The sequence below is a fragment of the Macaca thibetana genome, chromosome 11 (genome assembly GCF_024542745.1).
Source record: "Macaca thibetana thibetana isolate TM-01 chromosome 11, ASM2454274v1, whole genome shotgun sequence".
Classification (NCBI taxonomy): domain Eukaryota; kingdom Metazoa; phylum Chordata; class Mammalia; order Primates; family Cercopithecidae; genus Macaca; species Macaca thibetana.
Window position 1 is genome coordinate 112,997,968 of NC_065588.1, and position 17,421 is coordinate 113,015,388.

Below are 17,421 nucleotides of genomic sequence, written 5' to 3' on the forward strand. Positions count from 1 at the left end.
GGCCGAGTCCCTTTACGCCACAGACATTCAGCTCATTAGCTCACTTTCTTTTTTTTTTTTTTTTTTTTTTTTTTTTTTTTTTTTTTTTTTTTTTGAGACGGAGTCTTGCTCTGTCGCCCAAGCTGGAGTGCAGTGGCGCGATCCTGGCTCACTGCAAGCTCCGCCTCCTGGGTTCACGCCATTCTCCTGCCCCAGCCTCCGGAGTAGCTGGGACTACAGGCGCCCGCCACTGCGCCCGGCTCATTTTTTGTATTTTTAGTAGAGACGGGGTTTCACCGTGGTCTCGATCTCCTGACCTTGTGATCCGCCCGCCTCGGCCTCCCAAAGTGCTGGGATTACAGGCGTGAGCCACCGCGCCCGGCCCATTAGCTCACTTTCATTTTTTGTTTGTTTCTTTTTGAGACGGAATCTTGCTCTGTTGCCCAGGCTGAAGTGCAGTGGCATGATCTCGGCACACTGCAACCTCTGCCTCCCAGGTTCAAGCAATTCCCCTGCCTCAGTCTTTCCAGTAGCTGGGATTACAGACACACACCACCATGCCCAGCTAATTTTGTATTTTTAGTAGAGATGGGGTTTTGCCGTGTTGGCCAGGCTGGTCTCACTCCTGACCTCAGGTAATCTGCATGCCTCGGCCTCCAAAAGTGCTGGGATTACAGGCGTGAGCCACCACACCTGGCCCCATTAGGTTACTTTCATTCCACCTTCATGCTTATGGCCATACCTCTTACGCTGCTGGGTGGACATAGAGCTTCACCGCCATCCTCCTGCATGTCCTCTGTGTCTGCTGAGCCCATTGCTCATCTCAGCAGGTTCATCCCAGCAACCGGGGAGGGAAACAAAATCATTCTGTCATTTTCCCACCGAGGAAAGAGTGGCTCAGAGACACTAAGTTCCTTACCTGAGGTCACACAGCCAGTGCAAGTGGTGGCATCATGATTTGCACCCAGGTAGTTGAGCCCATGCTCATTCCAGGTTCAAATCCCTACTCCTCCACCCACCTGCAGACCCTCAATTAGGTTACCTTGGTGATCTCAGCCTCAGGTGCTGCCTCTGGAAAAGAGCCTGTTGGCACCAGTTCACAAACCCATTGAAAGGATTAAATAAAATAGTGCATCTAGGCAGGTCGTGGTGGCTCATGCCTGTAATCCCAACTACTCACCTGTAATCCCAACTACTCAGGAGGCTGAGGCATGAGAATCATTTGAATCTGGGAGGTAGAGGTTGCAGCGAGCCAAGATCACACCACCGCACTCCAACCTGGGTGACAGAGTGAGACTCTGTCTTAAAAAAGAAGAAAAAAATAAAAGAGCCAGGCGCGGTGGCTCATGCCTGTAATCCCAGCACTTTGGGAGGCCAAGGTGGGTGGATCACTTGAGGTCAGGAGTTCAAGACCAGCCTGAACAACGTGGTGAAATCCCATCTCTACTAAAAAAATACAAAATTAGCTGGGTGTGGTGACTCACACCTGTAATCCCAGGTACTTGGGAAACTGAGGCAGGAGAATTGAACCCAGGAGGTGGAGGTTGAAGTGAGCCAAGATCATGTCATTGCACACCAGCCTGGGCAATAAGAGTGAAACTCCATCAGAAAAGAAAAAAAAAGACAGAAAAGAGAGAAAAGAAAGGAAGGAAGGAAGCAAGGAGGGAGGGAGGGAGGAAGGGAGAGAGGGAGGGAAAGAAGGAAGGAAAAGAAGGAGTGCATACAAGGTGTTAAGCACAAGTACTGGGCATGGTGGCCTATGCCTCTAATCCCAGCAACTCAGGAGGCTGAGGCAGGAGGATCCCTTGAACCCAGGAGTTTGAGACCAGCCTGGGCAACATAGCAAGACCCCCCCTCTTCTCTACAATTTTTTTTTTTTTTTTTTGAGATGAAGTCTCAGTCTTTCACCCAGGCTGGAGTGCAGTGGTGCAATCTCCACTCGCTGCAACCTCCGCCTCCCAAGTAGTGAGATTACAAGTGTGTACCACCAAGATTACCAAGCGATTCTCCTGCCTCAGCTTCCTGAGTAGGTGAGATTACAGGCGCATGCCACCACACCCGGCTCATTTTTGTATTTTTAGTAGAGATGGGGTTTCACCACGTTGGCCAGGCTGGTCTTGAATACCTGACCTCAGGTGATCCACCAACCTCAGCCTCCCAAAGTGCTGGGATTACAGGCGTGAGCCACTGCACCCGGCTTGCAAAATATTTTCTAAAAGTTAGCCAGGTGTGGTGGCATGTGCCTCTCCTCCTAGCTACTCAGGAGGCTGAAGCAGGAGGATTGCTTGATCCCAGGAGTTCGAGGCTGCAGTGAGCTATGATTGCACTACTGCACTCCAACCTGGGCAACAGAGCAAGACCTTCTCTGTTAAAAAAAAAAAAAAAAAAAAAAAAAAAGAAGGTGCTGTTTAGCATGGCACCTGGCATAAACATTTAATTGAGCTAGTTTTCAAAAGTCTGTGCTTTCAGAAAAAAAAAAAAAAAAAATCTCATAAAAAAGTGGCCTAAGGATGTGAATAGGCAATTCTCAAAAGAAGATATACAAATGGCCAACAAACTTATGAAAAAATACTCAACATCACTAATGATCAGGGAAATGCAAATCAAAACACAATGCGATACCATCTCACTCCTGCAAGAATGGCCGTAATCAAAAAATCAAAAAATAATAGATGTCGGTATGGATGCAGGAACACTTTTACACTGCTGGTGCGGACATAAACTAATACAACCACTATGGAAAACAGTGTGGAGATTCCTTGAAGAACTAAAAGTAGATCTACCATTTGATCCAGAAATCCCACTACTAGGCATCTACCCAGAGGAAAAGAAGTCATTATACGAGAAAAATACTTGCTCACGCATGTTTATAGCAGCACAGTTCACAATTTCAAAAATGTAGAACCAGCCCAAATGCCCATCAATCAATGTGTAGGTAAAGAAACTGTGGTATATGTATATGAAGGAATACTACTCAGCCATAAAAAGGAATGAATTAATGGAATTAGCAGCAACCTGGATGGGATTGGAGATTATTATTCTAAGTAAAGTAACTCAGGAATGAAAAAATAAACCTTGTATGTTCTCACTGATAAGTGGTAGCTAAGCTGTGAGGATACAAAGGCATAAGAATGATACAGTGGACTTTGGGGACTCTAGGGGAAAGGGTGGGAAGGGGGTGAGGGATAAAAGACTACAAGTTGGGTTCAGCGTATACTGCCCAGGTGATGGGTGTGTGAAAATCTCGCAAATCACTGCTGAAGAACTTATTCATGTAATACCACCTGTTCACCAAAAACCTATGGAACTAATTTTTTTGTTTTTAAGGCTGTGCTTTCTCCTGCACAGGTGATCCCATAATAATCACCAGCTTCACTGACCCTTCTATAACATCATCTGCTTTCTCAAAAACACTTGGGCCTCCATGCAGGATAGAGGACAACCCAGTCTCCATTTGCATGTGAGCACATTGAGGTTCGGAGTTGGGGACAGAGTCAGAGGTCGTTCCTGACCCTTAGTCTCTTCTTTATGCAAACTCCTTTCTGCTGCTGTTAAAACAGTAGGAGGGGCCAGGGACAGTGGCTCACGCCTATAATCCCAGCACTTTGGCAGGCTGAGGCAGGTAGATCACCTGAGTTCAGGAGTTCCAGACCAACCTGGCCAACATGGTGAAACCCCATCTCTACTAAAAATACAAAAATTATCTGGGCATGGTGGCGGGTGCCTGTAATCCAGTCACTTGGGAGGCTGAGGCAGGAGAACCACTTGAACCCAGGAGGCAGAGATTGCAATGAGCCGAGATTGCACCATTGCACTCCGGCCTGGGCAACAAGAGCGAAACTCCATCTCAAAAACAAACAAAAACAGTAGGAGGCAGCTTTGGGGGCTAGGTCTCTCTCAAATGCAGTAACATCCAAGTGGCACCTTTACTTAAATTTTAGGAGCTGAGAGGATCTCTGTATCAATGGACGGGCCTCCAGGGGTCCTTGATCCTCATGAAGACACAGGTGACACTTTGCCTGTGTGTGCATATGTTCCATAAGAGCAGGTCCACATGGCCCTTAGTAAGCGTAGGCATCTCAGCTTATTAGGAGAAAACTACCTCCTTTGTCCTTCAGATTCTGTCTTCCCAGAACATTGCTAATTCCCTCTTCCTATTCCACCTTTGGTTTGGATTCATAGAGAATTAAACTGGAATCTATTATTTATTGGAGTAAAAAGAGCTACCGGGTGGATTAATCACATTGATAAGAGCAGTTGGTTGGTTGGAGGTGGTTTCTAGCGTCATTAACCTTGACCGCTCCTGGAATAATGGGTGGATGGAGATGCATTTGTTTCGTCCACTCTCTGGAAATGTGCGTCGTAACAGTTCGTGGGGCACCGAGCTGTGTCTGGAGACAGTGTGTATGAGCATTTACCGAAACCACAGGGAAGGTTGCACTGGGAAAGTTATGACCTCATCTTATTCCAGCAATGTAGCCATTCCAGTCCAAGAAAAGACATGAGCTGTTGAGAATTAACAGCAGAGGGGTCTGCCTGTGTGTCCCAGGGTACATAGGCAGGAACATGCCCCTCTTTGCATCTCCTTCAGACATTTCCTAGGATTGCTCTAAGGCTGTGAAACTGCTGGGAAACAGCAAACTGAGGATTTCCAATTTGTCTTCCTGGGGACTAGACAGGAACGAGGCTGAAGAAGGAGAAATGGGGCTGGATTGTGAAGGGCTTTGAGAATTAGGTGTATAAGTTTGAATTTAATTCTACACTGTGGTGCTCCATGGAACGGTCAGTCCAGGGCAGTGGGCTAGAGGTCTGTCCTAGAAAAAGTGAAAGCAGAAATTTGCAACCTCTAGATCCGAATCTTCTGCTGGGTTATAAACTCTTAATAATCAGTCCTATTGCTTAGCAAGCTTCAAATATGAATCTGTACCAGACTGAATGTTTGCATTTAAAAATGTGACTTTTGCCTGTAATTCCAGTGTTTTGGGAGCCCAAGGCAGGAGGATCACTTGAGGTGAGGAGTTCAGGACTAGCCTGAGCCAAATAGCAAGATTCTGTCTCTACAAAAAAAAATTTTTTTTTAATTAGCCAGGTATAGTGACACCTGCCTGTGGTGCTAGCTTCTCAGGAGGCTGAGGCAGGAGGATCACTTGAGCCCAGGAGTTCAAGGTTACAGTGAGCTATGATCACCCTACTGTACTCCAGCCTAGGCAACAGAAAAAAAATTAAAATTAAAAATTTGATTTAATTTTTAACAACAACTCCATTTTCAAATGAAGACCCTTGCCCTTGAGGTTTCTTAACCTCTCTGTGCTTTAGTTCTTAACAGCATTTTATGTACTTTGATTCTTACAACTCTTTAAGGTAGATACTAAGATAAACCCATTTTACAGATGAGGAAAGGGAAACTGAAAGAGTTGAAATAACTTGCCTGGAGTTGGACAGCTCCCACACAGGATTTGACCAGGGATTTGAATGTGTGCCATCCAGCTCTAGTCTGCTGTGAACCACGTTGCTCTCTTGCCTTTCTAGATAGTTTTTCAAGCAGATGTCCACCATTCTGCCACCTTCTCCGTGACCACCGCTTGGGTCTCAGTGGAATGGAAAGGTTCCAATGCCCTTCCCTTCACCTTCAGCACCACTTCCTTCAAAACGTTGACAAAGTGAAAAGCTGCCAGTCAGGGTACATTCTGGAAGGTTCTGCCACATCCACCTTTGATATCACAGATGTCTTGCTTTGTCTTAGGAGAAGAGGTCGGTACTGGTCATCTTGTGGATCTTGGCCTTTCTGGCGGGGAACACCCTCTATGTGCTTTATACATTCAGCTCCCAGCAGCTGTACAACAGGTGAGCATGGGAATCCAACCCCCACGGTGGGAGAGTGGGGCGCTTGGCTGGGCTTGGGGCATGTACCCTTTCACTTGAGAATTGAGGCACAAGCTCTGTGTCATGTTATAAATTCCAAATTCCACCCTGCTATTACTCCTCATGCATATCTAAACCAGCACTCAATAATAGAAATTCAAGGTAAGCCACATAGGTAAATTAACATCTTCTAGTTACGGAAAACTAAACAGAAACAGGTGGAATCAATTATAATAATTGATTTTATTTAACCCAGTATATCAAAAATATTTGGGTTTTGTTTGTTTGTTTGTTTGTTTGTTTTGAGACAGGATCTCACTGCATCACCCAGACTGGCAGTAGTGTGATCACGGCTCACTGGAGCCTCGACCTCCCTGGGCTCAGGTGATCCTCCCACCTCAGCCTCCCAAGTAACTGGTACTACAGGTGCATGCCACCACACCTGGCTAATTTTTATAGTTTTTGTAGAGACGGAATTTCCCTTTGTTGCCCAGGTTGGTCTCTGACCTCTGAGCTCAAGCAATCCACCTGCCTTGGCCTCCCAAAGTGCTGGGATCATTACAGGCATGGGCCACCACACCTGGCCCCAAAAGATTGTCATTTCAACATGTAATCAATATAAAAATTATAAATGAGATATTTTACATTTTTTTTTTTTTTGAGACAGAGTCTCACTCTGTTGCCCAGGCTGGAGTGCAGTGGCGCGATCTTAGCTCACTGCAATCTCAGGTTTAAGCAGTTCTCCTGCCTCAGCCTCCTGAGTAGCTGGGATCACAGGCACGTGCCACCACGCCTAGTGAATTTTTGTATTTTTAGTAGAGACAGGGTTTCACCGTATTGGTCAAGCTGGTCTCAAACTCCTGACCTCGTGATCCGCCCGCCTCGGCCTCCCAGAGTGCTGGGATTACAGGCGTGAGCCACTGCGCCTGGTTTTACATTCTTTTTTCACATTAAGTCTTTGTAATCTGGTATCTTACACATACAGCTTATGTCAGTTCCAACCAACCACATTTCGAGTATTCAAAATGGTTAGTGATCAGTGTATGAATAGTGCAGGTCTGGAATATTTCTGGAAGGACAACCAAGAAACTGGAAATAATAATTGCCTCTTGGTGGGCACTGGAGATCAGAAACCTACTTTGCGCAGTTTGGCCTTTTTTTATTTTTATTTTTTTGAGATGGAGTTTCACTCTGTTGCCCAGGCTGGGGTGCAGTGGTGCAATCCCGGCTCACTGCAACCTCTGCCTCCCAGGTTCAAGTGATTCTCCTGTCTCAGCCTCTTAAATAGCCAGGATTACAGGTGCCTGCCACCACACCCAGCTAATTTTTGTATTTTTCGTAGAGATGGGGTTTCACCATGTTGGCCAGGCTGGTCTCGAACTCCTGACCTGAGGTGATCCGTCGACCTCGGCCTCCCAAAGTGCTGGGATTACAGGCGTGAGCCACCGCGCCTGGCCCAGTTTGGCCTTTTATATTACAGTCATGTGTCACGTAATGATGTTTCCATCAACGATGGACCATATAGACAGCAGTGGTCCCATAAGGTTATAATGGAGCTGGAAAATTCTATTGCCTAGTGATACTACAGCCATCATAATGCTGTAGCACAGTGCCTTACGTATTTGTGTTGATGCTGGGGTAAACCTATTGTCCTGCCAGTCATATAAAAGAAGAGTGCATGCGATTTATGTACAGTACCTAATGCTTGATAATGATAATAAAAGACTATGTTACTGGTTTATATGTTTACTATACTTTTCATTGTCATTTTCTTTTCTTTTTCTCTTTTTTTTTTGAAACCGAGTTTTGCTCTTATCGCCCAGGCTGCAGTGGCACGATCTCGGCTCATTGCAACCGCCATCTCCCAGGTTCAAGTGATTCTCCTGCCTCAGCCTCCCAAATAACTGGGATTACAGGCATTCACCACCATGCCTGGTTAATTTTTGTATTTTTAGTAGAGACAGGATTTCGCCATGTTGGCCAGGCTGGTCTCAAGCTCCTGATCTCAGGTGATCTACCTGCCTCAACCTCCCAAAGTGCTGAGATTACAGGCGTGAGCCACAGTGCCCGGCCCATTGTCATTTTAGAGTGCACTTTTTCTACTTATAAAACATAAAAGTTGGCTGGGCATGGTGGCTCACACCTGCAATCCCAGCACTTTGAGAGGCCAAGGTGGGCAGATCATGAGGTCAGGAGTTCAAGACCAGCCTGGCCAAGATGGTGAAACCCCCATCTGTACTAAAAATACAAAACTTAGCCGGGCGTGGCGTCGGACGCCTGTAATCCCAGCTACTCGGGAGGCTAAGCCAGAGAATTGCTTGAACCCGGGAGGCAGAGGTTGCAGTGAGTCGTGATTGCGCCACTGCACTCCAGACAGAGAGAGACTGTGTCTCAGAGTTAACTATAAGGCAGCCTTAGGCAGTGCCTTTCAGAAGAATTCATTGCCGTCATAGGAGATGACAGCGCCATGGATGTTATTGCCCCTGAAGATCTTCCAGTGGGACAAGATGTGGAGGTGGAAGACAGTGATATTGATGATTCTGACCCCATTTAGGGTGAGGCTAAGGTGTATGTTTGTGTCTTAAGTTTTAACAAAAAATTTTAAAAATTGGAAAAACCTAATAGAATAAGGATATAAAGAAATAAAATATTTTTGTACAGCTGTACAATCTGTTTTAAGCTAAGTATTATTATAAAATAGTCAAAAAATAAAAACAGTGTACAAAGTAAAAATGTTACAGTAAGCTAAGGTCAATTTATGATTGAAGAAATAAACATTTTAAAATAAATGTAACGGCCGGGCATGGTGGCTCACGCCTGTAATCCCAGCACTTCAGGAGGCCAAGGCGGGTAGATCATTTGAGGTCAGGAGTTTGAGACCAGCCTGGCCAACATGGTGAAACACCGTCTCTACTTAAAAAAATACCAAAATTAGCCAGGTGTGGTGTCAGGAGCCTATAATCCCAGCTACTTGTGAGGCTGAGGCAGGAGAATCATTTGAACCCGGGAGGTGGAGGCTACAGTAAGCCAAGATCATGGCACTGCATCCAGTCTGGGTGATAGAATGAGACTCTATCTCAAAATAAAATAAAATAAAATAAAAGTAGTGTAGCCTACATGTACAGTGTCTGTAAATTCTACAGCAGTGTATAGTCATGTCTTAGGCCTTTACATTCATTCACTACTCTTTCATTGACTCACCCAGAGCAACTCCCAGTCCCGCAAGCTCCAGTGATAGTAAGTGTCCTATATGGGTGTACCTTTTTCCATCCTTTATACGGTATTTTTACTGTGCCCTTTCTGTTTAGATATACAAATACCATTGTGTTATAATTGCCTATAGTGTTCAGTACAGTAACATGTTATATAGGTTTGTAACCTAAGAGTAATAGGCTATATCATAGAGCCTAGATGTAGTAGGCTATGCTATCTAGTTTTGTGTAAGTCAACTCTATGGTGTTCACACAAGGACCAAATCACCTAAGAATGTGTTTCTCAGAACAGTGTCCCAGTCACTAAGCGATGTATGACTGTATTTTATTTTTTCCCCCATCTGATGAATATAATAGCTTTTAAAAGTGATTTTAATGTATGTATGTCCTTTTTCTTTGTTTTTTCCTTTTTTTTTTTTTTTTTTTTTTTTTTTTGAGACAAGGTCTCGCTCTGTCACCCAGGCTGGAGTGCAGTGGGTGGATCATACTTACTGAAACCTCAACCTCCCAGCCTCAAGCAATCTTCCCACCTTAGACTCCCAAGTAGCTGAGACTTCAGGCGCATGATACCATGCTCAGCTAATTTTTTTTATTTTTAGTAGAGATGGGGTTTCTCCATGTTGCCCAGGCTGGTCTTGAACTCCTTGCCTCAAGTGATCCACCCATCTCAGCCTTCCAAATGGCTCATAGGTGTGAGCCTTTGTGACCGGCTTTTTCTTTTTTCATTCATTCGTTAACTGATTCATTTATGCCTGTACTTTTTTAAAAAAGTCCTTAAAGATACTCACTAGAACAGAGGTTGGCAGACTACAGCCATTCACCCATTTTGATTAGTAACATTTTGCTAAAACACAGCTACACCCATCCATTTACGTATCGTTTATGAGTTCATCTGTGTTCCGGCAGAGTTGAACAGTTATGGCAGAGACCATATAGCTTACAAAGCCAAAACTATTTACTGTCTGTTTTTAAAGGAAAAGCTTGCTGACTCCTGGCCTAAAAAATATTAACAGTGGTCCTCTAGATGTTACATATGTGGATAGGCCAGGTGCGTTGGCACACGCCTGTAATCCCAGCACTTTGGGAGGTCGAGATGGGCAGATACTTTGAACCCAGGAGTTCGAGACCAGCCTGGGCAACATGGTGAAACCCCATCTCTACAACAAATGCAAATATTAGCCGGGCATGGTGGCGTGCACCTATAGTCCCAGTTACCCTGGAGACGAGGGTGGGAGGATCACATGAGCCCAGGAGGTCAAGGCTGCAGTGAGCCATAATCGCACCACTGCATTCCAACCTGGGTGACAGAGTGAGATCCTATCGTTAAAAAAAAAAAAAAGTACGTGTGTGAGCAATTTTATTTTTTTCTTTAGAATTATCTGTATTTAAAATTTTTTTTTAACGGACACTTTTTTTTACATAGTAATAGCAGTGCTTTTTAAATAATGTTAAGTGATAAAAATGTCTACCCCATCTGGGTTGAGCTGTACAGAGACAAGGTAACAGGGCTCCTTGCTCCTACACCCCAAATACATGTCCCATGATGTGGGCATCCTCTTCTGTGACATTGACTCACAGTTCTATGCAGTGTGGTGCGGCAAGTGGGGAGGGAGAGCACAGGAAATTGAATGGATTACTGAGCCCCGACTTATCAGCTTCCTTAAAATATCCCTGTCACCCTGACAGCCCATTCTGGGCTCATTGCAAGCTCCGCCTCCCGGGTTCACGCCATTCTCCAGCCTCAGCCTCCCAAGTAGCTGGGACTACAGGCGCCTGCTGCCATGCCCGGTTAATTTTTCTATTTTTAGTAGAGACGGGGTTTCATCGTGTTAGCCAGGATGATCTCGCTCTCCTGACCTTGTGATCCTCCCGCCTCGGCCTCCCAAAGTGCTGGGATTATAGGCGTGAGCCACCGCACCTGGCCGGAAATTCTTTTGAAACAAGACGCTTCCTCCACAAATCTGCCAGCGTAAATGAAGCAGGCAGAATCTCACTCACTCCCGTGGACATCTCGAATGGTCAACAGTTTCTCTCCTGAGTTCCTTCAGGGCTGCTTGCCAGCCTCCAATTTTTTTTTAGTGAGTTTGTTTCCCCTGGTGCCTATACGTTGCTGTCCATAGTTGCTGCCCCATCAATATTTGTCAAATAAATGAATAGCTCAGATTTTTTAAAATTTATTTTTATTTATTTATTTATTTATTTATTTATTTTTGAGACACAGCCTTTCTCTATTGCCCTAGCTGGAATGTAGTGGTGCCAACATGGCTCACTGCAGCCTTGAACTCCTGGGCTCAAGCAATCCTCCCACCTCAGCCTCCCAAAGTGCTGGGAATACTGGCATGGGCCACCACACCTGGTCACAATTTTTAAAGTTACTTATAATTCAAAAGTAATTTATTTTTAATTGTGAAAATTGGAAAACCCATTTAAAAAGGACCAAAACCACATCCAATTCTGTCACCTAACAGCAACTCTGCTACCATTTTTCTCTACATATTTATACCTATTTGTTGTGGAAATTGTAGCATGCAGAACATGCCATTGTACAACTCTTTCATTTACCAGCATATCACTTTAATACACAATAAATGTCAGTAAATGCAAGGAGCATTTCTTTATTTATTTTGAGACGGAGTCTTGCTCTGTCGCCCAGGCTGGAGTGCAGTGGCACAATCTTAGCTCACTGTAACCTCCATCTCCTGGGTTCAAGTGATTTTCCTGCCTCAGCCTCCTGAGTAGCTGGGATTACAGGCAAACGTCACTACACTTGACTGATTTTTTTTTTTTTTCTTGAGACAGAGTCTTGCTCTGTCGCCAGGCTGGAGTGCGGTGGCACGATCTTGGCTCACTGCAACTTCTCCCTTCTGGGTTCAAGCGATTCTGCTGCCTCAGCCTCCCAGGTAGCTAGGACTACAGACACATGCTACCACACCCAGCTAATTTTTGTATTTTTAGTAGAGACAAGGTTTCACCAAGTTGGCAAGGATGGTCTCGATCTCTTGACCTTGTGACCCGCCTTGGCCTCCCAAAGTGCTGGGATTATAGGTGTGAGCCACCGCGCCCGGCCAATTTTTTGTAATTTTAATAGAGACAGGGTTTCACCATGTTGGTCAGGCTGGTCTCAAACTCCTGACCTCAGGTGATCTGCCTGCCTCAGCCTCTCAAAGTGTTGGGAGCCACCATGCCCAGCTGCAGGTAGCATCTATTGACACTTCCTGTGTATGTGCCTAGGACTATATTAAGAAAGCATATCAACTAAGGGCCCTTTGGGTTACCAGCTTAAGCAAACAGGGAATTCTTCCAGGCATTGCCCCATGCAGGGACTCAAGCAATCCTAGGAAAACCAAACAACAAGGCCCGAGAAAGGGCAGGGACCAGGAACTTCCTGGAATTTGATGTTCAGTTCTTGGCATGACTTAGCCGTTCACTGGCAGTCTCTGTTTCTCCTTCAAAATTAAAGAGAGCGCGCCTCTGATTGGCTTTTCATGCGCCAGGGGGGCTGGGTTGCAGAGTCCAGTGGGGATGTGGATGCTTTCCCTGAGGATGGCAGTGGTGAGCACATCTCAGAATAGAGTCACAGGCTTAGCAGATGCCCTAAATGCAACTACTTGGAAGAATCTGTAGAGGCTGTAAGGGTGCTGGAAATCACATCTCTACATCAGACACAAAATTGTGTAAGTCCCAGACTTGGAGATTTCACAAACTAGTAAAGCGACCCACATCAAAGTCCAGGGGGTTACCATGTAGATATCAGCTTGCTTTTTGCAACTAAAAACATATTTTAAAAATGATCATCACGTAATAGCCAGAAGGTAGAAGCAAGCCAGTGACCCAGTGTCTATTGGCAGATGAATGGATAAACACCCTGTGGTATGTGCATACAGTGGAATATTATTCAGCCTGAAATAGAAAGGAAATTCTGACACATGCTGCAACATGGATGAACCTTGAGGACATTTTGTGAATTGAAATAAGCCAGATACAAAAGAACGTTAGGTGTATGATTGCATGAAGTACCTAAAGTAGTCAAATTTATAGACAGGAGAATGGCAGTTGCCAGGGACTGTGGGGAGAAGGGAATGTGGAGTTACTGCTAATGGATACAGAGTCTCAGTTTTGCAAGATGAAAAGAGGTCTGTGGTTAGATGGTGGTGATGATTATGCAACAATGTGAATGTACTTAGCATCATTGAACTGTGCACGTAAAAATGGTTAAGACGGTACATTTAATGTTCTGTGTGTTTTACCACAATTAGAAAAAAAGATCATCTACCACTGACATCATTTCATAAAAGAATGATTATTTTAACACCAAAGAATTAATTAGGAAAGAAAAATAATCCTGTAATTGGAATACATTTGGCTTCATTTTTTAAAAAGTATTTGGAGATCACTGCATAAGTGAATGTTATCAGAACGTGACTGCTGTTTGTGGAAACTATCAGAGCTGCCAGAATTGAGGGAAGATTCTTTTGTGGATGGTTGGGGGTAGGGTTGGCCAGAGGACCTCTAGGACAGGGTTGAAACTCAAATCGGGCTTTCAGATCACATCCATCTGTTTAGAAAATGAACTTTGAGGACTGTGTGGTTTCGCCACTTTCTGAGGCCACCCATAAAAGCAATTTGAGGAGCAGTTCCGAGGCGTCAACACAGATCTCGTACCCTGCATTCAGTGCATGGTCTAGAATGTCAAGGTCCTGGTGGAGGGTGGAGGAGGTGGAGTTTCCCAGAACCTTGGATGAATTTCCAGCTCATGCCATTTTCTGGGTATGATCATATTCCCAGGCTCAGACCTCTGTGCCCCCATCAAAGCAGGCTGAGTCAAACTGGCGCACAGGAAGAGAGAGAGAGAGAAGCTTAAGAGAGGAGCAGCAGGCTGGGCGCGGTGGCTCACACCTGTAATCCCAGAACTTTGGGAGGCTGAGGTGGGTGGATCACCTGAGGTCAGGAGTTCGAACCAGCCTGGCCAAAAGGGTAAAACCCCATCTCTACTAAAAATACAAAATTAGCCAGGTGTGGTGGCGCACACCTTTAATCCCAGCTACTTGGGAGGCTGAGGCAGGAAAGTCGCTTGAACTGGGGAGGTGGAGGTTGCAGTGAGCCGAGATTGCACCATTGCACTCCAGCCTGGGCAACAAGAGCGACGAGAAATCCCATGGAGACAGGGTGGGGATGTGGGAGGGTCACTGAAGGTGTTGTGAGTGACTTGTCAGTAATTTTGCCCTCCTCAAAATAACCCAGACCAACCCATTCTTAGGATGCTAGAATAGGGGCCTCATTTTGCACCCTTTTCCGCCAGCCCAGCTGAGTATTTCCAAAGCATATAGAAAGCATCCATTCTGTGCTGAGTGCACTTCTCCCTGCTTTGGAGGAGGCTGATGGGATTCAGTCTGGCCCTTGCCCAGAGCCTGTAATCCGGCAGGAAGAAAGGAGAGGGACCAGCATGGGTTGAGTACTGGTTCCAATCTAAGCTCCACATTCAACCCGAGATGCTGCAGGAAGGTGACTCCACCTCTTAGTGTCCCGGTGTCCTCAGCTCAAAATGGGATATATATATATATATATATATATATATATATATATATATATATATATATATATGTTTTTTTGTTTTTTTGTTTTGAGAAGGAGTCTCACTCTATCGCCCACGCTGGAGTGCAGTGGCATGATCTCGGCTCACTGCAACCTCTGCTTCAGCCTTCTGAGTTGCTGAGACTACAGGCATGCACCACCATGCTCAGCTAATTTTTATTTTTTTAATAGAGACAGGGTTTCACCATGTTGGCCAGTCTCGAACTCCTGACAAGTGATCCGCCTGCCTCTGCCTCCCAAACTGCTGGGATTACAGTCGTGAGCCACCGCGCCCAGCCTCAAAATGGGATATTCACAGTACCTACTTCATAGAGTCTTTGGGAAGACAAGATGAGTTAAGATATGTAAAATGCACAGAGCAGGGCTGCATGACATCTAAAGCCAGGATATTTTAGCCACTATTACAAAGAACATTCCCCTCTTGGGGGGTGTTGGAGAGCAGTGCCACTCAAAGTGTGGTCTGTTCACCAGTGCCAGTTTGAGAACTGCTTGTTGTCTGTCTCCAACGAGTTAAGTTCAGAAACTGAACATGAGGTTTCACTTATCTGGTCATGGACAGGTTTACAATACTCAGCTGGAGAGTATGGATGGAGAACTTTAACTGCAGCCAGGATGTCTGGGTTCCAGGCCACCTCTGTCCCTTAATATTTTTAGGATCTTCCACATATTACTTTACCTTTCTGTGCCTCAGTTTCCTCATCTGCAAAATGGGGTGGATAAAAGTACCTGCCTCATAGTATTACTATCGTCATCACTGCTGCACCGCAGGGTCTGTAATCTGTCCATTATCTCATCAAATCCTGCCAATGACACCATAAGGCAGGGAACAATTCCCATTTTATTCATGAGAACACTGAGGCTTACAGAGATAACTTTATTTGCCCAGGGTCCAATAAATGGAGAAGCCTGGATTCCAGTTCAAGTCTGTCTGATACCAACGCCTTTATGCTTATGTAGTGTGACTTTGGGCAGCTGACGTCACCTCTCCAAGCCTCAGCGCCTTATTTATAAACTGGAGATAAGCAACACTCACTGCACGGGACAGTCGTGAGGATCAGTGAGCAAAGAGCTTAGCACAGTTCCTGGCACATCAGTTTCCCTCCCTCCTTCATAGTATTGGCCTGCCTTCCTAATTTCCTCTCCCTGCCTTCCCTCCCTCTCTTCCTCCTCATTTCTTTTCTTCCCTCCTTCCTTCCTTCCTTCCTTTTGCCTCCTCTTATAAAGCCTGTTGTGGACCCACAAAACTAGAGGGCACTGTTATGGTTGGGTTTGTCCCCACCAAAACTCATGTTGAAATTTGATCCCCAGTGGTGTTGGGAGATGGGGCCTAGCGGAAGGTGTTTGGGTCACGGGTATGGATCCTCCATGAGTGGTTTGGTGCCATTTTCATGATAGTGAGTGAGTTCTTGCTCTGGTGAAACTGGGTTAGTCTCATGGGAATGGATTAGTTCCTGTGAGGGTGGGTTCTTATAAAGCCAGGATGCCCCTGGGGTTTGTCTGCTTCCCCTTTGGCCTTCTCCTTCATGTTATGATGCACCAGAAAAATAACCCTCACCAGAAGCTAGTGCCATGCCCTTGAACTTCCCAGCCTGTAGAACCCTGGGCTAAATAAAACTCTTTCCTCTGGCTGACAGCAGTGGCTCATGCCTGTATCTCAGCACTTTGGAAGGCTGAGGTGGGGGGATCACTTGAAGTCAGGAGTTTGAGACCAGCCTGGCCAACATGGCAAAACCCCGTCTCTACTAAAAATACAAAAAATTAGTCAGCTGAGTTGGCAGATGCCTGTAGTCCCAGCTACTTGGGAGGCTGAGGCGGGAGAATCACTTGAACCCAGGAGATGGAGGTTGCAGTGAGCCGAGATCACACCACTGCACTCCATCCAGCCTGGGAGACAGAGCAAGACACCATCTCAAAAACAAACAAACAAACAAAACCACCTCTTTCCTCTACAAATTACCCAGCCTAAGGTATTCTGTTATAGCAACACACAAAAAAGGACTAAAACAGGGACCTTAATGAAACTCCAATATGGCCATTTAACTCTCAAGGGAACTAAGACTCAGAGAGGTTAAAAGATCCATGTGAGGTCACAGCAGGTGAGCAGCAGATTCAGGAAAAGAACACAGACGTCTGACTCCCAGTTCAGTGCTCTTTCTATAGGTGATACTTCAGGAAAAGGACACAGATGTCTGACTCCCAGTTCAGTGCTTTTTCTACAGGTGATACTTAGAAGGCTCCTGAGTGAGTAGAAGGAGCTGCTGAGGCCTGGCCCTAAGGGAACCTTCTGACCCTCTGAATCCTTCCCCCAGCCTCATATTCCTGAAGCCCAACCTGGAGACACTGGACTTCTTTGACCTGCTGTGGATCGTGGGGATCGCAGACTTTGTTCTAAAGTACATCACCATCGCCCTCAAGTGCCTCATCGTGGCCCTGCCCAAGATCATCCTGGCCGTCAAGTCCAAGGTAGGCACTGGCTGCAACCATCAGGTAACCCCAGTCACATGGATCACACAGAGGATTCAGAGTGCCTTCTGAGGAGGAAAGAATGGATGAGAGTGGACTGATGTCAGCACATAAAATAAAGAGAGCCTGAGCTCATAGCTCCTGTCACCCACCTCTTCTAATTCCATGAAGCTGAGCATGGCTCTTTGTCATCACCACCTTGTCACACCTCTACTTTCCAAGTGCATTTCCTAAGTTAGGTTGTTCACAGCTACCCTTGATGCAATTTTAATCCACATTTCACCTGAGAGAGGGAAAAAAAAGCATGTTAGCA

The 17,421-nt window shown here is 45.5% G+C and overlaps 2 protein-coding genes across 3 annotated transcripts in view; one reads left to right on the forward strand and one right to left on the reverse strand.

Annotated features, from left to right (window-relative positions):
• The window catches only part of SPRING1 (SREBF pathway regulator in golgi 1), a 465,726-nt gene that overhangs the window by 53,650 nt on the left and 394,655 nt on the right, over nt 1-17,421 (reverse strand). The gene's annotated exons all lie outside the window — the stretch shown is intronic.
• RNFT2 (ring finger protein, transmembrane 2) overlaps nt 1-17,421 on the forward strand; it is a 106,770-nt gene that overhangs the window by 21,187 nt on the left and 68,162 nt on the right. Inside the window, exons 5-6 of the mRNA XM_050748065.1 lie at nt 5,723-5,823; nt 16,955-17,108. Of these exons, the coding sequence (XP_050604022.1) occupies nt 5,723-5,823; nt 16,955-17,108 (255 nt within the window). The remainder of the gene's footprint in view (nt 1-5,722; nt 5,824-16,954; nt 17,109-17,421) is intronic.